General features: G+C 45.0%; 2 protein-coding genes across 3 annotated transcripts in view; one reads left to right on the forward strand and one right to left on the reverse strand.

The window, feature by feature from the left end:
• LOC146207384 (uncharacterized) overlaps positions 1-6,436 on the forward strand; it is a 76,275-nt gene extending 69,839 nt beyond the window's left edge. For both annotated transcript variants that reach the window (XM_084587103.1, XM_084587102.1), the window contains exons 4-7: positions 645-769; positions 3,170-3,430; positions 4,466-4,580; positions 5,545-6,436. In XM_084587103.1, the coding sequence (XP_084443229.1) occupies positions 645-769; positions 3,170-3,430; positions 4,466-4,580; positions 5,545-5,689 (646 nt within the window). In that variant the 3' untranslated portion in view covers positions 5,690-6,436. The remainder of the gene's footprint in view (positions 1-644; positions 770-3,169; positions 3,431-4,465; positions 4,581-5,544) is intronic.
• Positions 6,437-13,894: 7,458 nt separating this feature from the next.
• Positions 13,895-24,039, reverse strand: part of LOC146207385 (uncharacterized) — a 33,875-nt gene continuing 23,730 nt past the window's right edge. Inside the window, exons 13-16 of the mRNA XM_084587036.1 lie at positions 23,578-23,898; positions 22,238-22,727; positions 15,551-15,637; positions 13,895-15,369 (exon numbers count right to left, since the gene is read on the reverse strand). Coding sequence (XP_084443162.1) covers positions 15,313-15,369; positions 15,551-15,637; positions 22,238-22,727; positions 23,578-23,898 — 955 coding nt within the window. The 3' untranslated portion in view covers positions 13,895-15,312. The remainder of the gene's footprint in view (positions 15,370-15,550; positions 15,638-22,237; positions 22,728-23,577; positions 23,899-24,039) is intronic.

The raw sequence follows: 24,039 nt of genomic DNA on the forward strand, positions 1-24,039 counted from the left end.
GCTCTCCAACAAATCAAATGAGAACACTTTCTTAATCAAGCGTTCTGGGCAAGGCAGCAGTTTTTTCGCCGCCTAAGCGTAAAGCTGCACTGCGAACTCGAGTATAAGGAACCTAAAAATATGTGCCATTTGAATTCACAAAAGAATTTAGACAAACCTATATGCCTCGCGATGGTTTACCTATTTTTCCTAAACCTACAAGGCTTCAACTGTACCGTGCTGTAGCGCATCCGTCGTTCTTTAAAACGCGTCGTTGGTCCTGAAGTGAAAGCTACAAAGGCTTCTATGGAAAAAATTGTGTTGTTCGCTCACTAGGATATTCCGCGATTCTCCTGTACCTTGACTACGGTTGAACGTCGGGCTGTCACTGGCACGCATCCGTTCTAGTGCACCCTACAGCCTCGATAATTCAGTCCCTGTTTGACCCACTCTATATGTAGCTACAGTACAAGCATTGAGAAATAGTCCTTCCGGGATGAGTGCACTGTCTAGCACCGACAGATGGACGGACACGCTTCTTCGCCCAGGATTCAAACCTGCCGCACCGAAATAGGCGTTAACACCCAGCGTGTGTCGCAGAGTCCCTCAACGAAGAGATCGGCAAAGAAGCGTGGCCCTAAACGCCTCTGTCTCTCTGTTTGCAGTCAAACGCTACTTCTGGGCGTCGCGCTGGGCACACTGCTAGTCGTGGCTCTGCTTGCCCTGGGAGCCTGCTTGCTCTGCCGCCGCAGGATGGCGCACAAGAACAGGCACCAGACCATCAACGGAGGTATGAGCGCATGCACACCGTATACACTGACCAAACTGCTTCGCCTCATCAGTACACTTCCTCTGTCCTTTTCCATTGCAGTCATGTGCAGTCCCGAAATTCGTGCGCGCGTGTGTAGGATGCCCCAGTCCGATGTAACTAAGTTTTTAAAAAACCCGAAACTTCCTACAAGAGAAATGAACTGAGGGCTGTTAAGAGTCATGACCTAGATTGCAGTATTTTCTCATTCTTCGAAGTTAATCAGTTCGTAAAAATACGCATTAGTTAACATTTTATTAATTGGAATAAAGAAAAATGGTCTAATCAGAAGTTATAAACTGTACTAAAGAAATGACTGGCGGTTACGACACATGATAATGCAAAATTCGCAGCTGTTTTGAGGTGTTCGAACCTTTACGTGATCGTATACGGAACACGGAGTGTCGAATGGCGGCGGCAGTACATGGTCTGGAGATAGGCGGCGCGCCTCTCATTGTCCGGAGCGCTTTGCAGCAGCCGCCCCCGTCGCAGAGGAAGCATGAAAGATTTCGCCCCTCTCGCCCTACTCTCCTCCTTCACTTTCCTCCTTACTTTCTCACATGCTTGCACTGCACTCTCCTCGTCCACTACACTCACAAGGTTTTCAAAAGCCGTGCCCTCGACTCCTCTGTATTTTCAAAGTTCATTTATTTACTACAATAAATGAGCCTTGGAAAATGAAGAAATATATTGCAGTCTAGGTCACTCGACCCTCAGCAGCCCTGAGCTGGTTTTATCGGGTTAGGACACTGTCTTTATTTAAAACCTTGGTTCCGTCTAGACAGAAGGCCCCGTACAAATGTCAAACTAGATTCACATCTTTTAAAGGAGACCAGGCATGTTGCACCAAACCTTTGCCTACTATAAGAAAACCACCTGGGCGGTCCTAAAGCATTTAAAGTGCGAAGGCTTGGGCGTCAGACCAAATTCATTTTGAACACATTAGGACAACGTGACCGCACCCCATGCTGCCATACAAACCTAAATTTCATTTCTTCCTACTTTTCCCTTTTTCTCCCTTTATCCACCCTCCACACATGCAGAGGATCCAAATGGGCATTCCATACCTTTACTTTTTTTTTTTTTTTTCTCTCGCTCTCCCGCTATCGTCACGCCGCTCGTCGGTATGTGTCAATTTGGGCCACATAATCGTAATTTAGGGCGACAACAGGAACATGGAAGGCGAAACAAGGAATTAATGTAAAGAGAACGAAGGTTAGAATGTGGAACGTCACTGTGAAATTGTATAGTAAGAGAAACCGCCTAGTCGCTAACTTATTTGTCGATATATAACATACGTCCAGCAGAACCATCGTGATTAAACAGCGCACTTATCTGACTGGCTCATAACCTTCCTTCTTGCCGAGCGCAGCTTGAGGCGACATCCTTGGGTAAAGTGCCGATCAAACCATTTGCAACGGTTCCTCAGATTGTTGCATTAAAAAAACAAAAAATGCCAGTCACAAAAGCCTAACTCAAGCTATGCGCACTTACTCAACCTCTTCAAATGCTCCGCGAACGGTATAAGCACCCCTTGAAGCAAAAGAGCAACCGCTGAGGAAAGCTTCGTCCTTACAGCAATCATCCGCCCATATACTTCAATCAAGAGCCCCTTGTACATTTATGGCCTTCAATTCTTTTTTTTTTTATTTTTTTTAAGTTATGGCGCTTTTCAAACGCTTATGGTCTTTATATCTGACCCGCTTCTTGAACACAGAATTCACTGCGAAGCTTGTACGTACGCTATGTTGTGAGGTCCTGCGGGTAGAGGTCAGAGGAAACGAGCTGCTGTGCTGGCATGGAGGCACGTAAAATAGATTCAGCGGGCCATAATGAAAAATAAATAAATAAATCAAATTTCATGACTCTAAAAATGAAGAAATCGCAGAATGTACCTGCAGTCCTTGATGGAAATAAAGCTATTGCGTTTCACTTCAGATTGGGAAATGATGGGGTAGGACTGGAGGCATATAGGCACATTTGAGTTCATTTTGCCTTTTTTTTATTTTTCTTCTATTTTGTCAAATAAAAAACGCCGGATTGTACTGTATATAAATGCACAACATGGAGAATATTGCAGACGCACAACTGAGCGGTAGGCTACGACCATACTTCTTTGCGCTGTGCGTTCTTGAATACAATAGAAGCCTATTCAAAAGTCAGTGCCTATACTCTAACCAGAGTCTATTTGCTTGCGCGCTTGCATGCTTTCATATCAACCGGTATAATAGCAATAATAAGCGAGTATGCCCTTGTTCCGTATGATAGTAGCATAGCTTTGATTTTCACCATCAACCCTCGGTTCCCGAAAGCAAAGCAAGACATCTAAATGCACTGTAGGGATGTCACAACTTTTTCCTTTCCACCTTTCGGTTTCTTTAGGTCCCATCTACAGGATGCATTGCGGCAGCTCCAGCGCCAACACCTACTCCTTCTCGGGGCATGACAGCGGCGCTACTACCCCCGGCACAGTGCCCACGGGTGTTGTAGGCGGTGGCGCTGGCGTCGGCCAAGGCAGCTGCCACCAGCACGACGCTTCAGAGCGCGGCGGCGCCCTCTCGGAGCCCTTCAGCGAGTTGGAACCGCCTCCGCCTCCTCCGCGGGACATCTCTAGCTTCAGTGGGCTCCTCACGCCCTGTCCCGGTAAGTGGACGGGAGCATGTAGCACGGGGTTCCCCATTTTCTGTCCTCTCAGCTCGCGTTCACTCCCTCGCCCTACCATATCGGCCTGCTATACCAGGCAAGAAACGATCGTTCCCACAACAAAGAAGAGATAGTGCTCAGAGTCACTCCTCTGACCGCCAAACTCGCGCGATACAATATTCCGGAGACGCTCTGAGAGGGGAGCTGGAAGGCGGGTCACTCTTGCTTTGTGCCCTATGCTTAGATGGTGGCCACCGCTTGCCAAGCACGCGCTTGGTGAGGAAGTGGTTATGGTTTGTGGGGTTTAATTCCAAAAGCGACTCAGAATATGAGCTAGGGATACCGTAGTGGAAGGCTCCGGATAACTTAAGACCGCATGGGAAAGTGGCAGTCCTATGCTATTAATGGCAATCCCCTCACCATTATCTCCGTTGATATGAAAATGAGATCTGGTTTGCATAGACTAGTACGACTGTAACGTATGAGCACGAAAAATATCCTTCGTTTCTTCACGTTCAATGCTATACACTGTAATGCAAATGTGCGGCATTACGGAAGCTGCTAAGTTAAAAGAGAATAGTCGCTCTCTGTGCGCTCAAATGAAAGGGCGTGTGACGCCTTCAGGCTATGCTTGATGTTGAGGCATCCACGGGGCGCATATATCTTCCCTCTTTGGTGATATGTCAATCCTGCTTATTCCTTTCAGTGCATGTTCCGTACGTGAAGTGCGCCTTTCCAAGCGTTCAATGACGCAGAAATTATCGAGTTTTTCACATGCTTTCCGCAGTTCTTTTTTGTTGTAACTAACGCGCATCTTCGATCGTAAACCGGGTAAGGCGCTGTATGGAACGAGTACAGCTGACTCGTGGACAAATAAAATCATAAAGCAAATAAACAGGTGTACGAAAAATATAAAAAAAGGACTGAAACTCTAAAGAAAGCAGATCACTTGGCTCCTAATATTAGCTTACTATGAAGGTTACCAGAACACTTCGAAGCTCATTTGCAAACGCCCCATTTTCCTTATATTTTCAGCCGGCGGGCTTCACTACAATGGTCCAATGCCACACATGGAGCCACCACCGCCGTACCAAGTGGAAAGCCCGCATTCTACGCTTCTTGTGCGAACCATACCAAGCGACGCGTCAAAGTAAGCACATTTTCCTGAACAGGTGGTGTCACGTGTCGAAATACTCTATATAAAATAATAAAAGACGTGATTTTATCTTCTTTTCTTCGTGCGTTTTTAATACAGCCAGACCTTCCACGACAGATGGACAGACGGGAAGGCCTAACAATGGCATCATTGAGAGAGTATTAAAGATTTGAGCGTTTTGAATGTCCAGAGCAGAATGAGACGTCATGATCATTTGGGCAATTCGAGCAACTGAGTAGCTTGCAAACCAAAGACTGTGTGCACTCCCCGCACAGGACACAGACTTTACCTTTGTCACCAGCGAACATCTTTCTTTTTGATCAATGTTACACTGAGAATGCGCGGTTCCGCGGGACGGGTGTTAGAGTATTGATGACGAACAAGGCGCGTGCCCAGTATTCTTTGCGACAAGTACAAAGCATGACGTAGAAAGCAGCGTCACGTGACTTTCAGAGGAGGGCGGTGTGTGCCAGGGAGAAAGCGTAGTGATTAGAATTCTAGCCGTTTTAACTTCGCACTCGAGATTTCCTATCACTCTATTTTTTGCAAAACTAATTGGTCCAGCTGTCCATGTACCCATGTGCGTTGAAGATGATTTTTATTAACGCGGTTAATTTGTCACTGCTTAAAAACGTCTGAATGACTTTCGCGGGATGGCGTTAGAGCTCAAAATCAAAGAGAGCCGTGAACTCTAAACAAGAAGAAAAATATAACATAAGGACTCACCGAAATCAGAAAAAATAACGCAAGCCGATTGACCGGGGCCAAATTTTGTCTAGCAATTAGCAGAAAGCTACAAGATAAAACATCTAAAGAAAACGAAGGCGAAAAAAAAAATAGTAGAAGTGCCTCATTATAAAGCGAATTCACAATTGCGATTGAACTTTTTCGGCAGATCATTGATACTCTATGTAAAACCTTTTGCACTTTTTTTTTCTGCTGTGATTTTCTTGCGCAGCTGCAGCCAGCAAAGCTTCGGTACGTTACGCATCTCACAGCAACGACCGTCGCAGCGGTTTCAGCAGGCATCGCGGCTACCCCAACAGCAGCACCAGCAAGCCTTGGCCGGCCGCGACCCTATGTACTGGTGCACCAAGTTCTAATTCCACACGAACTAGAACTCAGTGCCGACCACGAAGACGAGAAGACTTAAGGAGGAAAATTCACCTCCGTTCTTGCACCGCTGGAAAAATCACAACAAAAGAGAGACGCACAACGGCAGCGCCGAACATCGGGTGCAGTCTGAAACTATTTGTGCCGCTCCTAATCGCCTGGTGGCTCTAGCGCTGACTGGTGGACGCAAGCATGACCTTTGCCCCCCTGTTATTTCGTGGTGCCGACCAACAGAACTGACAGATTTTATGTGCCATGTTTTTGCGCGGTGAACAAATACGTGTGCTAGTCGCAGGAGCGTGCGTGGGGGAAAAAAAGCGGAAAAGAAAAAGTGGATCCCGACGAGGCCTCGATGGACAAAATGACTTCTGTGTCACTGCCAATCAACGTGGAAGACAGCATATGTGTATGGCTGTTCTGAAAGACGTTTCTGATTATTGTTTCGCAATAAGGCTGCATTATATACCCAGCTGCGCCAACAAAAACTTTGCGCATTTCATTGCCGGCTTGCCGGAGTACACGCATTAAATGATGTTACATTGGAAGCCAAAGCTAATAGAGTTATTGACGATTGTTATTGTTGCAATGAGCTCATTTCAACTTACAACTACATATCAGTTAGGAATAAAAGAAACAGGCTGCATTTACACCGCTACTAGCAGTTTTGCACTCCAGACTCCGTGGCCGCCATGTTGGTGTACATGGAGCAAGGCGGAGGGATGCAGACCTGTCTAACCGGTTCATCGTCACTTGATCCACTGTCTGTGCTATAGAAGTTGCGCGCCGCATGCCATTGTAGCCCCCGCCACTTCACGTGCAAACCTCCGATAGAGAAAAGCTTCCTTTAAAGTTGAAGCCACGAAGGTGACGTCACGCTGGCCATGATGGTGGACCACACATCGCTTCCGCAGTACAGACTGAAGCAGGTAGCTGTGGGGCCATAGAAAAACGCAGCTTTCCGCTATGTATTCTAGTGCACCACTCTAACCTTGCTCCAGGTTCACCAAAATGGCGGTTGCTGTGACGCCGGGTGAAAGCTATCTGTATGCTACGCAACCCCAAATCAGACCTCACTCCCCGGGGGAAAAAAAAAAGGAAAAAGAAAATGTGCATCTGCTGCAGACTAAAGAGTGATTGCAGGTTTAAAAACATTGTTAATCACTGACATCCTGTAGACATTAGAGATTTTCTTCAGCCACGACACATTTACATCATACAGGTGATCCGACGAATCCTAACGGGTTAGCTTAATTTAAGGAGTAATTTCCTATCGATTCCGATTGGAACAGGTTGATAATCAGTCGAGCTTTAGTTGGAGTCAAGTGGAAATCAATGGAATCAACATGGGAATGGCTCCTTAAACTAGAAAGATATCCGGTTGCAGGTTCGAAGATATCGCGCATGCGCGCAGCCAAGCCTTGTGAACAAGCCTGCAGCCTCTTGGAGGTCGCAAAGGGCACCGCAGTAAAACTGATCGAGCTACCTATCTGCTGCAACTCGCCACACACCTTATATTTAAACCAAACCATCTTATATTTAAACAATGCTAACAAATGCCCGCCATGCGGAACTTATGCGTCAAGATATGTCGATAGCTGAGACTAGGCTTTGGCCCAGGGTTGTAAGCTTGTGCATAATTGCGAAAGTAACAAAAAAATTAAGGAACACTGCAGAATCTGCACTGGAGCAACGCGAAAGCACGGATGCTGCTGTTGGTTGCTTCTAGTTGCTTAATTCACTTCTTGTTTACCCATTTCAGTCTTTGGTACTTTCAAATTGCGCGCCAATCCCTCCCTATGTTATGTTTCGGCTCTACTTCCGGTTGCGTAACGTCACATCCTCTACGTCACATTAGTTCACTTCTTGTTTATTCATTTTAGTCTTTGGTACTTTCAAATTGCGCGCCAGTCCCTTCCTATGCCCTTTTTCGGCTCTACTTCTTTTTGCGTGACTTCCCATCCTCTGCGTTACATTAATTAACTTGTTCATTTTAGTCTTTAGTACTTTTAAATTGTGCATCAATTCCTTCCCTTGTCCTTTTTCGGCTCTACTTCTGGTTGCGTAACGTCACATCCGTGACGTCACCCTAATTGTCTGCCTTAACTACTTTAGTGTTTAGTTATTTTAAATTGCGCGCCAATCCCTTCCAATGCCCTTTTTTGGCTCGACTTCAGGTTGCGTGACATCACATCTTTGACGTCACCCTAGTTGACTGATTTAATTGAGTGAGTGAGAAGACTTTATTTACACCGACATTAACTATTTTAGTATTTGATGCATTCAAATGTGGCGCCAAGCCATTCGCTAATGAGACCATTTTCGCCTTTACTGTTAAATTGCTTGCCTCTAATTATTTACCTAATTAACTTATTGGCCTAATTTTTTTCGCTCACATTACATCACCCTCTATCGATTGACACAACTCATTAACCTCTACGACTTCTCAATTAGTCGCAACTGCTGCAAACACGATTTTGCGTGTTTTGCCTCTAATTGATTGCCTAATTACCTTATTGACCTAATTATTATTTCGGACACAGCTTTAGGTCACTCTCTATCAATTGACACCACTCATCAACCTCTACCACTTCTCAACTACTTACAACTGCTGGAGACAACTTTTACATCTTTTGCCTGTTAATTACCGAATTAACTTATTGGCCTAATTATTTGTTCTGCAGCAACATTACGTCCTCCTCTATCGATTGACGCCACTCATTAACATCCACTAGTTCTCAATTACTCACAACTGCTGCGGACACGGTTTGCGGACGCGGTCTGCGGACAGAAATCTGTGAACATAGCGAAGTAACGCTTTCGCGTTAATAATATCACAGGTTTAGCGCCATTCTGTAAATCTATATGCATCGATTTCCTAAAATATCGCCACATTGTATAGGTAAACACCAAACATGCCCGCAGGAAATGCGATCAATCAACCTCTAAATTAGACTTCTTTACAGAGCACTTCCCACTATGCTATATCAGCCGATTCATTTCGATAAAACCGCCATATCTTGTTCCTGGCAAGATAGTTGCTATTAGTGAAGTGGTGAGGACATGGCGTAAGAGTTTTTTTCTTTTCTTTTTTTTCTTCGACAGAGTCAGTCAGACAGTATGAATGTTCTTTCTACATAAGCAGCATTTTGATAATTGCGGTTGAGCCGTACGTTCTCCAGCGCAATGAATCTTGAACAGCTTGCAATAAAGCTGAGTTTCTAATAATGAACATTTTCTAGCTGTTAAGGAGGTTTACTGCGTTGTGAAGTTTACTGAGTGTCTTTTGCTGTCAGTGGGCGCATACCTGCTGCCCTCGGTATCATCGAAGTACGGATTACAAAAAAAACCGTGACACCACACAATACATGAGACGCACTCATTCTATAGTAGTCAAAATTTGAGGAAACTTTATGAAACAACAAGGTATACAATTGCGGGGAAACCTAACGGCTACGCCAATCGCCTTTGAACACATAATGCTCACCAGCATCCCGCTCAATAAATCCATACAGCGCAGCCAATCCTTAGATTAAAATTAGGGATCAGGTATTGCGGGTGCCCCGCCGCAGCTCAGCCGCTTTTGACAAGCAAGCAGGACACACTATGCCTTTCGTGCCGCGAGGAATTAAATTTAACCAACCTATTTTTTTTTTGGCTGGCTTAATTTTCACATCTGCCGACAAATGGAGGTGCAGTTAAACTCACTGTCGTACTGCCAGCCCATGAAAGAAAAACTTTTAGTATCTAGAGTTATTCGACAAGAGCAGAATCAGGAGCAATTTGAGTTGTCACTTCGCGGAGTTTGCCACGTGCGAATTCTTGCCCGGATGCCGTCAGCTCTGCTTCTTGCTAGACTCGCTTGGTAAGTTTCTCCAGTTAACCGCTTTCGACATAACTACCTCTATGTCCCAAAGAAAAAAATATTGCTATATATTCCCCGGTATCCTGCTACCAGGCGTGCCGCAGGGACGGACGGACCTCGGAGGGTGGGGAGGGGAGTTGTCTCCCCAGGCGAGAAATGTAATAGGACACTCTTGCTGAACCACATTTTTTTTACAAGAGTGTAACCCAGGGCTGACCCATAAGTCCGGCCTTGCTTGCATGTGAAACACTGCTGTCACAACAGACACGTGCACTTTCGATAACTGCTGGCCCGACCATAGGCAATAAAATGAGGCAGCGAAAAAATTGTGCATTCAGGACTAACAAAAATGGTCAGCTGCCTTGGCACTAACCACACCTCTACGAAACCCGTCAAGAAATAAAAGAAAATTACTTCGCTCAAATAAATGCGATGTAGACGTGCTAGCACAGTAACACGTGCAGTAACGTGCAGCACAGTTGTGTCTCTCATTATTCTTGTTTGTGCTGCCGGCGCTAAATCGGGGGGTTAAATTTGGGCAGTCGATTTCATTGGTGCGGTAGAATGCAATGACATGTGCCCTTTCAACTCCGCTTAAGTAATAGTGCAGATCACATTAAATGTTTCCGTTATAGCCAAGTATTTCGCTATATCCGAATCTTTCATCTCTGCCATCTTTCCCTACAAGAAGATTTTCCTCTATTTTGCTGATGTCAGACATGGCAGCTGGCTCCTCCGTTAATTACCCAAAGGCTTCATCCCCAGATAATACGGCTTTCTTTCTCTTTCTTTTTTTTTTTTTTTTTTTTTGCTAGCGAGGCACTCAGTCTAAATACGAATTGGTGCGCAAGCAAAGCACAGGCGCCCGTTTCTAGATTGCGCGTTGTCACCAACCACCTGACAGTACTGGCAGGTAGTAGCAGAGCGAAACACCACCTGTCACGGCTAGCAGGTGGCTTCATGGAAAAGTGGAAGTCGCCTTTCCGCATTTAGGGGAGAGCTTGAGAGGCAACAGGTGACTTGGTGGCTTTGAGTGTGTGGCAATAGTGAAGGAATGCGCAACCGGAAGGTTTCTGCCACGCGGAAAGAATCTGGAGAGTTCCTATCGTGGGAGGAGGAGGAGTAATAGGGCAGTAATTACTCACTGACATCCACCCAAGCCCAGCCATAGGCTACAAAGAAAAGAATGAGTAATTATTCCCTTATTACGAATCTACTCCACCTTGGGGGATTCCCCTAAATATTTCAATCATCAAGGAGGAGGAGGAGGTTACGAAGAAGGCTAAAGAATGAGTAACCTGCAGGGTGTCGCTACGAGAGGGAGCACAAGAGTGACTACCCTAAAAGCCGACGTTTATGGCGAGAGCACAAGGACACACCCCACAGAAGGGCGAGAGTAACAGGTGGAGTAAGGTGATGCTGTTGCAGAGAGAAGCGAGTAGCGGAGGAAGAGGGAAGGGTGGAAGTGGAAGTTGGATGATGATGGGGGCATGGCGGTGGCGGTGGATATAGGGGACGCGCCCGTTTGCGGAAATCCCTGCGCCCGTGTTATAGTGAGCGCTGTGAGCGAAAAATTACGAGAATGCCTCTGGAATGAGGGGTTTTGCTGGTAGCATAGATTGCAAGTGTGAAAGTGGTGTAGACTGCTACTCGAGCTCGCATCTGTCAAATGAATGGTGGGATGGGAATCGAACCCGGAACCCTTGTATCCTGAGTCAGGCCTGATAATCATTCGGACGGCTAGGGTAGAGCGGGGCTTAAAACTGATGTCAGGTGACCTTTGACATAGTGTGGAAGCTTACATGGTAGTGTTGTATGGTAAGTATGCACGAGAGGAGTATATGACAAAGTTACGTACGTGAACGTGGATCCGTCAAGGGAGTTGCATACGGGAGCCATTAACACGGTCGCTTCGCACCCTTAAAAACGGAGTGTCCCCCAAAATTTTGCGCAGAAGAGAAACGCGTCTACGCGCAGCTCGAGACGAGATCGACGAGGCATGGTGGCGACATGCCACTGCATCCTTATTGTTACAATCTAGCACTGGGCAAAGAATGAGTGTCGGCTATAATTATGCGGCAAAATATACAGCAGGCGCATATATGACGTCTCTCCCAAATTATTCGCCTGATCATGTCGTAAAACTGAAAAACAAAAAAAAAATAAAAAATAAACACGCGCTACCTCCTTTGAAAATTTCTCATTACCGAGTATAGTCATGGTTAGCCCATTTATTCACTTCTGTTTCGGTTTTCGGACCCATTGTTGATGAATACGAGGACATGCAACGCACAGAATGTAAGATTGTTTAGCACACGGGATGCATGGCTACAGCGATGGCGCAGTAGTCTAATGTGATGGCCAACAAAAGGGATCGTTTCGTGCCATCCCCACTCGCTGCTGTAAATTGATAGTAATGCCGGTCCTGGGCTCATTAAATTCCAGGTGGTCGAAATTTCCGGAGTCCTTCACTACGGTGTCTCTCATAGCCTGAGTCGCTTTGGGACGTTAAACCCCACCAACCAAACCAAACCAACCTAAATTAGGGCTAATGTGGACACATAGGCCACCTATTCTTTTCTCATATCCTCATAAGTGTCGCACGAAGTTCAGTCATGTGGTTCCATATACTTTCTTCCCGTGCCCTAGGAGATAAGGTCCAGGACTGCAGCATCCTTATAAACTCCCTCCATAATCTTGCGCTGCTCTGGTGCTCCGCTATACTTGCACTGCAACATACCCCGAAATTCTGGACATACGCATTTTTTCAAAGAGAACTTGTTAATGAACATTTTTTCTTCTTTTTGTGCTACAAGATGTGCTACAGAAGTTGGCGCGAGACACACGTGCATGGTCGCGTATTTCCTTCCCCTGTAGCTCTGACTGTCTTGGCCCATTGCCTATATGCTGTGTCCGTAGTACGGGTCATTAGGATAAAAAAAAAAAAAAAAAAAAAAAAAAAAACACGCACTCGTTGCCAAATCTCCCAGTAACAGCTAGCACTGGAAAGGCAGCGCAGCCTCCCTATCATGCGTCCCTTCCTAAAAGACAGCTTGCAAGTTAAGGTGACGACTGTGACATTTTGAGTGAAGTAAAAAGGTGCATAAATTATCGGGTTTAATGCCCTGAAGAGACACACGGGCTATCAGGAAATGAGTAGAGGAGCTCCGAATTATTTTAGACCATCTGATATAAACTTGATCTTCATAATTTGATCTGATGTCACATATCACATAGGGGCCTTTTGCGTTTCGCCCCCATCGAAATGTGGCCGCCATAGTTGGGACTAAACTCCGGTCTTCTGGCTCCCTAGAAAAGAGCACTAACTATTGAGCCGCTAAGGCAGGTGCACTGTAGACAGATGATGGAGCAGAATAAGCTTCGAGAGAGAAATGCAGCCTATTGCTTATAACTTTTGTGATACTGATTATGTTCGGTAAATCCTTGTGGTATGAGATCACCAATTGTTTCTCCAAGCTGTAAAGCACTTTTGTACAGCACTGCAGGTAGCAATGCCTCTAAAGAATGGGTAGCAGCATCTTGTCATGGGCACTATTCATAAACCAAACAAAGATAAAGAAGAATGAAAAACAGTTGATAACATGCTTACTTAGGAACACCTGTTTTGCATACTACAATTCCCATTCTTGCTATGCTATGGTGGTGGCCGAAAGCGGTACTTCACAAGGTGCTGCCCGAGTTTGTGACTAGGCAGCAGCAAGCAAAATATGAGCATAATCAATTTAACACTTCACCTGTTTGAATGCATAAATCCAGACGGTGTCAAGGACCTTGGATTGAATGCAATTCGTTTTCTTGAACCCCCAGACTGCTGGCTTAAGATTTTTAGCTATACTGCAGATATGTTTCCAGAACCCTCACGTAAATACTAATATAACCAAAAATCATCTGTATGGAAATGACTTCCAAAGTTCCAAAGTTTTTGCCTTCTCCACAGTAATGGAGAGAGGTGTTCACTTCCCAAAGGTGGCAAACTCTCAATTCCATATTCTCGATTTGCATTACAGAACATCAGATCATACTATCTGCTACCTCACCGGCAAGTGGATGAACATGGCAATCCTCCGTTCTGGCCACCTGACAGTGGATTAGTGTTTCATTGGTCATATGAACCTGAAGTAGCGATGACAATCAGTACTGCCCTCTGACATTACTTCTACCATCACGATGGCTTCTCAAACACAACACGTTCTGAAAAACCTACCTGACAAAGTGGGCTTTCCCAACTTTAATTTGACGAACCCTTATACATGTATACCGCAACTGATTTTTCCATGGGGTGCTAAGTATAAGAAGCCATACACTGGACAAATTTCACAATGGAAGAACAATATATTATGTCATTGTTCATACGAAGAATATACTACATCAATAACAAAGATTCATCAAGCAGGCAATCAGCACAGAATCAAGATGGCATACAGGTAAAAAAGAAAATATATATATATATAAAATGTAAAGAGGCTCTATGTATAATAAAATACCACTGTACAAGTCAAAAAGCAGAAAAAATTCATTATACATTGCTACTATTCACAGGGAAGGCATAAAAACAGTGTCTCCAATAATGTAGGTGGTGGCTGAAGAAGCCTTAATTTAAAAAAAGGCAAGTGATGCAACACGAGGCTCAAAGCTCACATATTTACTTCCTGCAGTTAATAGTCAATTAGCCAATTCAAATATGCACGTGCTAGCACATTGAAGATATTTTGAACTCAAAGGCTCATGGATATATTATGTTCGCTATAACTAACACTACAGTACCCGTCAGGAAGCTAATACAATCATTCTAGCACATATATTATTTCGGTGAGATTAAGGCAGTGGTACCCTCCATGTATGGCCGTTCTACTTGAAATCTAGGCTTGCTACAAGCAACGTCAAAAAGAGCTATATTATAGATCACATGATTCTTGCAGACGTAAAGCACAATGCAGAGTAGTACCTGAATTAGGCAGACGGTTTGCATTTCTCCAGGCAGAACTTACCCTTACCAGCAAGCTTGCAAAGAGCTTCATAAAAGAGGCTCACAATAAAGCAATGTGTGATCAAGGTAAATTTAGCATCTTATTTGTAGACTGACTTGATTTGTACAATGCGGCCCAAAAGTTAATATGTATCTCAGTGCACATATTGGCCCCAAGTTATAAGTAACTCACTGTTTGCAGCAAATACTTCAAAGTAAGGTCGCCTAGCCCATTTGAAAAACAAACAAAGTGTAGAGTCACAAGCATTCTTAAAAGATTGTTCTTCAACAGCAACACAAAATTTGACAGGAATGACCACCTGCAGCCACTTACAGCACGTCAACAAAATTTTCATTTCTAAAAAACAAAACACAGCACTTGCTGCAGTCCAGTTAAACACCCATGCAACAATTAAACTACAAAAAGCTGTGCAAATAATTTAAAATATATATTTCAATAATACATGTAAGACTGCATTATTAGGCCTCATCTTGAGATATAAAAGCTCAATGGTTAAACAGACTAAATACCTCACAGCATAAAACTTACACGTTACCTTACTGTTCTGCACAAATAAACACCAAAAACAAAGCTGGGGTCACCGTGTCTATCCTCCTATTATCTCACGGAAAAAAAAAATGTCAGGAGAGGTATCACAGGCTGAAATTTCCGGAGGGGCTGCAACACAGGTTGTTCTTCATAAAACGTAGCTACCATGACCCGAACATGATGGTTAGTAGATGATCGAGTCTATTGGATCAAATCATGGTTTCACTTTCACCAGGTGAGTCTCCATCTCTCGCTGCTTGATGAGCAGTCCCTGAGAGAGAAAAGAAATAAAGAAGATACAGATTTACATCGTGGCAATAGCCAAATACATTTTTTCAGGCGGCCTAATGTGTCAAGTAAACGTGCAAGTAGACCCGAAGTGCCATAAAAGACATCAAAGTAAAAGGGTAAGTTGCTCGAGAAGTACCGACGTTGCGCCGCAACACACTGACCTGCCGAAGCGTGAACAACTGCTGCAAGATCCTGTCCTGGCGGCGAGTGGGGCAACTGGTAACCAATTCAGGGTGAACCAAGGGATCCTAAAAAAAAATGTTGTGATATAAGCCGCACTTCAACATTGCCAGAACTGCAATGCATGAAAACGCGAAAAAAATTGTTAGGTTTTATGTCTAAAAGAGAATTGTTCGCTGTAAGGGTGCTGCACTAGAGGACTCTGAATCATGTTTAACTGCCTGGGGTTATTTAAAACGCACAGAACACACGTTTTCCTATATGCCTACATCAAGCTGCGGACAACGCGGGTAGGATTCGAACCGGTGACCTCGGGACCAACAGCTGAATAACAAAGGCATTGAGCCATGCAAGCAAGTAGAATAGGAAAGTAAAATGTATGTACACCAATGTTTGACTGGTGTCTCGCTTGAGTGACTCCGAAATTTAATTTCTCTATGATGTAGTATGCCGCGGGTACTATTTATACCAGGCGGCAATGCTACTTGATTCGCAATGTGGCAATCTTTAATGTAATGACTCAAGCAGTCTGTCCTGCTCACGGAAAATTAAAAAAAAAATGTACGAACAGGTCTATTCATAGTGCTACATGTAGCTTTGAGGTAGAAAAATGCTGCACCTGAGAGCAATAACTGCTGCTTTTTTTCTAATTCCCACAAGCTACTTGTTCTGGCTTCAGTCTCAATTTCTTCCAAAATACAAACATCTCAGTGCTGTGCCCAAAAATAACCAGCTTAGCTTGACACTCACTTAAAGCAAAACTGAAGGTAAATTAGTAATTCCCTATCCACATCCAAAGCAGCAAGCAGCATGTACTTCTTACAAATGACTACTCAATTTTACTGCGCATGGGTGCGTAGAGCACGAAGCGTTTTCGCCCTTCCTGTAAAGGGTGCACCACGGCATTAACGGTTGTCATACGGCGAAGCTAATACAATTTTTGTGCCAGTCCGTTTTCTTCCTGTAAAGAGTGCTTTACAGCATTAACTATTGTCATACGGCGAAGCTGATACAATTTTTATGTCATTTCGTTTTCTTCCTGTAAAGGGTGCACCACGGCATTAAAGGTTTCCATGCGGCGAAGATAAAATTTTTGTGCCATCTTCTTGCCTTCCTGTAAAGGGTGCTCCACAGCATTACTGAATGCCATATGGCGAAGCTGATACAATTTTTGTGTAATTTCCCCCCCTCCCCCCTTCCTGCGAAGAGTACACCGTGACACTAACAAATGTCATACGGCGAAACTATTAAAACGTTTTTCCTATTTCTTTTCCTTTCTGTAAAGAGTGCACCACGGCACTAACCGCTGTCATGCGGCGGAACTAATGCAAACGATTTCTGTGCAGCTTTCCTTTTAACGCAACTGTGTTGAAGGCTTCGTTTTCGTGAAAATCCGGCGTCAGCGTTAGTTTCGTCTGTGTTAATTATTCAGCAAAAAAAAATTAAAAATCGGCGGTGGCTTAACGTGGTTATGCCATGTTATGCAAATGAAAGCAGTGTTAGACACAGACGTTGAACTGTGTTCAGCATTACTTCGTTCCTCTATTGCTATGAAGACTGACCGAATCCATATATTCCACTGCGCGGCTAGTCAACTGACCAATCGGGTAACCGCCGCGGCGGCGGAGACCAAACGGCAGCCGGCACCTGCGGAGCCCGGCGCAGCTGATTGCCACAGCGATGGCGCATGCGCAGTTCAGGTCAACTACCACCTGCCCAAGGCAGGTAGCAGTTGGCAGGTGACATGGCTGGGCACTGACTGGTCGGTGCGTTGCACGCCACGCAATTACGTGACATGGCGGGTGAGTTGCCGGAAACTAAGGCAGTTCCTTTCAAAGAGAATCTATTTCTCCGGGTCCTTGTATCCCGAGTCAGACAAGCTACTCCTAGACCACGCAAGGACGTTCGTAGCCTTGGTTAAAGCGGGGCTTTACATCTGTGTCGGGCGGTCTCTCACATAATGTTGTAGCTTACAAATGTATTCTAACACGTCTGTGAAAAAAGGAGCCCCAATTAACAGATTGGTAATTAAACGACTAGCAAAGTAAATGTACTCGAACGTAAATCCACAAGGTGAGCTGCCGACGGAAGTCATTAACGACGTCACGTCATGCCCCTTAAAGGCGCAGCTTGTGTCCCCATATTTTTCCTTTCTCTGTCCTGTAAAGCGTGCATCGCCGCACAAACTCTTATATTGCGGTGAAGCTGAAACAATTTCGTGCATGTACGCATTTTGCCCTCTTCCTGTAAAGGGTGCACCAATATACACGCAATGCATGCTAATGATTATGTGCAAAATACATAGGGGGTTAGTGATCAAGTGAGTAGCAAAGTACAGTCTTTGTAAAAAATTCACAGTCCAAGAGGTCTACTTTTGAGCCATGCTACGTGGCTCGTAATTCAGTCCCAGGTTTCCAAACTTGCTGAAGGCAAGATTTTTCGTCCTGCCCTCTCCAACGGCTAGGAATTCCATGATTGTTAAAGCAGTCATAATGTACCGCTTAAAAGAAATCCTTTGGGCTCTAAACTTTTGACAAAGGCTGTAAATGCACGCGAACAAGGATCCACAAAACGGCCCGCAGTCGGGAGCCGTTTTTTGCAGATTCGCATAGGAATCTGCAATCGAGACGACAAGGAGGAAGAGCTTTTTGGACTGGGGGAGAGCGCGGTAGAGACTCGGTGCCATGTTGGCTTTTGAGAGCCGGGGATTAAACGCACTCAGGCGGCCTGGTGTCTTGTCCTTTTTCTTCTATACCGTTAACGCTACCGCGCCACACCCTTAAAAAACGCTCCCTTGGGTCTCTCGTTTCACATGGGACGGTTATGTCAGAATCAGCCTGCCAGGACCCTGGCATTCACGTTACCCCTATAGGCCACTAAGGCACGTTTATACGACTTGGTTAAAGCGGGGCTTTATATGTGGGCTGAGGAAGAAGAAAAGTGGAAGAAAAACGCTCGGTCAACCGCAGCTAATGCTTTCGCTCAATATTTGGTTCAGCAGCATTGAACCGTTGTAATTTTTATTTTTAGTGGTCTGAAGTAGTTTCAACTTAGCTTCGGGCGGTACGCGGCCAATGCCCTTCTCCGTTCCCTGCAGATCACACGGAGCTTCATGCGCTGAGATCGTTGGTTGGTGTAGCTTCGGGAAAATTCGAATTACGCGTGGTTTAGGCGGCTCACCCTCGATGGCCGTCGCTCTCCGGGAAAAGCGGTAGACAGCGCGAGGACAAACTTCTGGTAACTTCGGAAGCATGCATCGCGATGGAATCCGAAACTGCAGGTGAGTTGGCAGCTCGAATCACCGCTAGTTGACCGCACGTGAGCCTGTAACGCTGCACGGGGTTCCTATTTATTGCCTTCTATCTCCATTTGCTTCCGACTGCAAATCTTGCGACATCATCGTTACGCTTATGTTGCTTTGAACAGCGCACGCGCAACGATGCATTCCGCTATGCTGTGTCAGCGATGCCCTCCACCGGCAGGAAAAAAAGAGGAAGGGAAGAGGTACGCCCAGAATTTTATTTGGAATCACCTTTTTCTTTCGACCAGCAAGGGCTGCGAATTCGAAGGGGGGAAAGGGAGGAGGGGGGTCAACTTATAAAAGGCAATACAGGGTATTTTCAACAAATTATGAAGTAAACAATTTGCTTCAGGTAACAGCCAAAAAGATGTTTATTGTTGTTCCTGCAAGCTCCAAAATAATTGGTTTGTAGTTTGACACCCACTGGCTGCAAAAACCGCACATAAACCTTAGCCCATTTTCGAAGAGATCTCTGCTAGCACAGGACTGGGTTAATTGGAGGAATATGAAAGAGGCGAAGTCCGCCCTGCATAGAGCATAGTCCAGCTGTTGATGACTCATAAACTACATCTGCAGGGGTGACTGCAGAAAACCAGTAACCTTTTAACGGCACCATGCAGTGTGCAGCACACTACGAGAAGAGGCCTATTTCTCCTCCTTTCAGCGGAGAATTTATTATAAAATGAGATGTGCCTTTTATTGATTTGATAAAGAAAAACCTGCGTAGAAAATTTACCGCATATTACACTCATCAGATGTCTTGAAATGAAGAGAGGGACAGCTGTATGACTGCTACCAGCATTGCAGGCTGACCTTTGCAGGCCATTAGTTGTTCGAATTTTTAAGCCCTCGAAAGAGCAAAGCAGGGTTAGCAGAGCCTCTTCCAAACGCACATCCCTGAGAGAGCCGGGCGCCCAAACCACTCGGCCATGGCTGCTCAAATAGTTGCGCCGATGTGGCAGTGATCCGTTCTGCCATTGGACAACAATAAGCCCGCCTTGTGCAGCAAAAGCCCATTATGTGGCCCTTTTCCTTTGACCTTCAAGGAAGTAAGATGAGGCAGTTGCCGACAAAGTGCACTGAATAGCCAACACCTTTGCTGGTCCGGAAGCAGTATAGGAATGGCTTAGGAATGGCTTTTCCTTTTCTATGCTGACACTATTGGTGGGGCCGAGCCTGAACCAAGTGTAGAAGGTCCAGCCATTCTGGTAGGGCCAGCGAGCCAGTGGGGGCAGTGCGACTGCCGCCCCTTTCTTTCCAGAGAAGCTGAAAAAGGAATCTGGGCCCTGCCTGTGGGGCATCTGGCGAAGGACGGACATCAGCTTCACAGAGTGCCGGGGCCATTTGTTCCTAGTAGCCTTCATGCACCCAACTAACAACTTGAGCTCTCACACTGTGATGCTGTAACTTGCCAAAATCCCCAACATTTCTATGACCAGATCTGCAACAACTTCTTCAACCTGAGAAAACCTCTGCAGAATGTGCTCAATAAGGCCAACTTCAGTGCACGCTTGCAGGTTCCTCATGCTCTTCTTAAGGATTGCAATAAATACACTCCACACTTCCACCTGTAGACTGGATGGACAATGATCCAATAAATCTAACACATGAAGGATGTTCTGTGCATGCTGAATCACAAAAAAAATTTAGTTCCATGTCGAATTCACCTCCAACAAGCAAATGTAAAACAGTGTTTACCACCTCCTTGTTGGAGACTTGGCCGACTTCGACAAATCCGATCAGCACGGCGAATTTCAGATTGTCGTTCAAAGGCCTCTTAATTACATCTTCGGGACGCTTGGCCTGGGCCATCGCTGCATCTGGCAGCACATCCATGTTTTCGCGACGGAAATGTCACACAAAAACGGGCAAAAACAATTTGCAAGACATTACATCCACGGAAAAAGGCGTACACTCCCACCCTGGCTTCTCGCAAGAGCCCTTAATCCCCTACGCCTTTCTTCAGGGCCTTCATGACTGGTCCTGGAAACTGTTTGGCGAGTTCGCAAGCTGAAAATGCCGCCAAAACTTCTCAGGTAAAATGGCAAAACCCTATCTTGAAACAAGTCTTGGATTACAATAAAGGTTGCCAACTCTTGGAACCACAGTTTTGGTTGTTTTCTTCGACACTTTTCACAATATGGATTTCAAGTAAATCAGAAAAATTTCACCTCGGTATTTATTCTGGCTGATGTTTGCACATGTATTCCTATTGTTTGTGAGAAATAAGCAGTCTTGCATAAGTGATGGCTGGCCATAAAAAAATGCCGTTCTCAACAAAAGGAGCAGCAAAGAATGCATTAAGTTAGAAATCCAACTGAGTCTTTTACATATGGCATGGCATGAACAGCACTTGAACTTAGGGCCCTACCTCTCACCACCAGACATTCCTACTTCCCCTTTACAGCACTGGTATCTGATGGCAATTTGGTCCAGGCCTGTAAAGGGTGCACTGCCACATGACCGAAAGTATTGTGGGAAAGCTGCTCTCCACTAGAGGACATCTGCACCCCTTGCACCAAACACTTCACACTATGTGAAACGATATTGAAATTATATTTTTATTCCTGTGCACAGTGGCCGACAAATGTAGCTCTGACGCTACGCATTTTCTTTTACTTATGAAATGAAGTGGCATCTTCAGGGAGATGTAAATTTAAATTTCAAACATAACTCTGCATGAGCTGAACCAAAACACGCCGATATGTTGACAAAAAAATATTCTCAAATACTGGGATGTGTGATCATAGGTGTAGCATGATAGCGATCCGCTATCATGCTTATCCTTACACCCCAATCAGCATCAAAGATATTTTTATAATGGCCCCGCCGTAGTGGTGCAGTGGTTACGGCATTCTACTACCCTGCCCAAGGATGCGTGATCAAATCTTGACCATGACGGCCGCTTTTCAATGAAGGCGAAAAGCAAGGCATCTGTGTGCTGTGCTATGTCATTACACGCTAAAGAACCCCAGGTGGTGTAAATTTCCAGAGTCCTTCACTACAGCATCTCTCAAAGCCTGAGTCATTTTGGGATGTTAAACCCTACAAATCAACCACTTTTATAATGGGTGACCAGAACAATCAGTTTGCACAAAAATACAAATTTATTATTTCTCTACTGTTTTGAATACTATTATACGCCAAAAGGACTTGTGGTTGGGAAAAGAAAAAAAAGAGTGCTTGTCACACATAATCATAATTATTTACTGAATGCTCAAACCTTTTCATTTTTTTCCCGTTTCATATCGAGCGACCTTATACATGTATTAACTAGGCTGCTTGAGCCTAGGGCACGCAGTAGAATAATGTTACCTGCCCATACATAAAATGCCCCGTCTCCCTACAAGTTAACTGGGAAGCTCACCTGGGAAGAGGACCGCTGCGGCCGCCGGTCAGGGGACGGGGACTGGCTTCGCCGTGCACCACTCACACTCACAGATCTCTGCCGCTCCACAATTCCTAGAGGCTGATGGTCTCGAAGTGGCGTGCTCTCTACTTTACCACGATTTGGAGAACTTTGTTTTGGCGATGTTTCACCAATGGGGTGCTGTGGCACATAGACCTCCTGTCTGCGCCAACGCTTGCGCGAAGCCGGAGGAGTCTCGTGACATTTTCCTGGAGTGGTGACAGCTTCTGAAGACGAGTTTGCTGCATTGGAGACGCTGTGATCGGAGCGAGGTGACGGCAGGATTATTTTGTCACGCAGGGCTGGCACTGGAGGGCTCTGAATGGGGCGGTGCGCCGAGGAGTCGTGGATTGTGCTGTCTTCCTCTTCACTCTGTGTTGTATTGTGAGCAGCTTCCTCTTCGAAGCGGATAGGTACCTGACCTGTAGCCCTGACTGGCGCCCTGCCACTGTTCAGGAATGCCACGCAGGATAAATTGAATATGTTATACATTTGCACAAGAATAAGATCAGCAAAACGGAAAAGCAATGTGGAATGATATTAATTCCATATTAAAAAAAAGATATCATTTGGAAATAGTGACAACAAAACCGCAAAGCTGATAAATGATCATCATTCCTCTGGAAACTAACATATAGTCTAGCATCTTAAGTTAGATTGGATGTTAGTTTGGAGATGAAACTGAGTTAACCAGCTTTGCTGTTTCGAATTACTGCTCGAGTTATTATACTTTATATAAGGATATAAATGCATCAATAGTGAGGTACTTGGAAGAACAAGTAGGCATTTATAAAATGAACAGCTCAATGGTTAAAACCCCTAAATTGATAATTTGTCAAATAAGTCAACATTTTAAAATTTACTATACAACAATATAAAACACAGAAGGCTTAAATTTTTGATAGGCAGAACCAGAACAAAAAAAAGTTATGGCAATGGCTCATCTTAAAAGTTCATTACTTTAAATTTTTACGTTTGTATGACTTCAAGTTTGTGCATTTCCATTGCATGTATCATGTGCTCCTCATGATGAAATTAAAAACCTAGGCTACGAATGCCTATGTACAATCCCTTTTCACGATGGCAGTTCTGTATTCTGGCTACCCATCTGCATAGATGCAACACATTCAAAGTTTGCTAAAAAAGAAATGTTAAGCTCAAGTGGTTTCTAATGTTACATGAAACATAGCTGGTCAGCCTAAGTTTGAAAATTTGGCTCAAACTGATAATGCAAGTGATCCAAGCTTGAAAGCTCGGGTCACAACTAAGAAAAAAATTAACAGAAGTCGGGTGCTAACCGATTTCTCTCCACAATGCCACCCCTGCCAACTTGAGATGAAAACTGAGAGACTGCCCGCAGACGTCGTGCCCCAGACTCTCGTTCGCAGTGCTGTCGTCGCAACTCCTGCAGCCGTTGGGCGCTGCTCCTGGCTATGGTGGCTGGGAAAGCATCGGCAACCATGCCCTTTGTGGCAGCCATGGGTGTCTGCCGAGTTGCATCTCGAAGGTTCTCGCAAGGTGTGTAGCTGGAGGCATTGTGATGGACTCCTCGCAGTGGCAGGCTGTGCTGGAGTCTCCGAACAGCGCTTGTGTACGGAGGGAACTCCCTAAGTGAGCTTCTGCAAAGTACAGGATGCAAGAAAATACAAAACAAAACAACTCAGAATGGCACGTGCAAGCTTAAATCAAATATCCAGACCAACATGTTAAATGCAGGACGGCTATTCAACTGAAGATAGGCAACTGTGGTGTGAAGCACC

Source organism: Amblyomma maculatum, chromosome 1 (genome assembly GCF_055883805.1).
Source record: "Amblyomma maculatum isolate TAMU_Amacu chromosome 1, ASM5588380v1, whole genome shotgun sequence".
Taxonomy (NCBI): Eukaryota; Metazoa; Arthropoda; class Arachnida; order Ixodida; family Ixodidae; genus Amblyomma; species Amblyomma maculatum.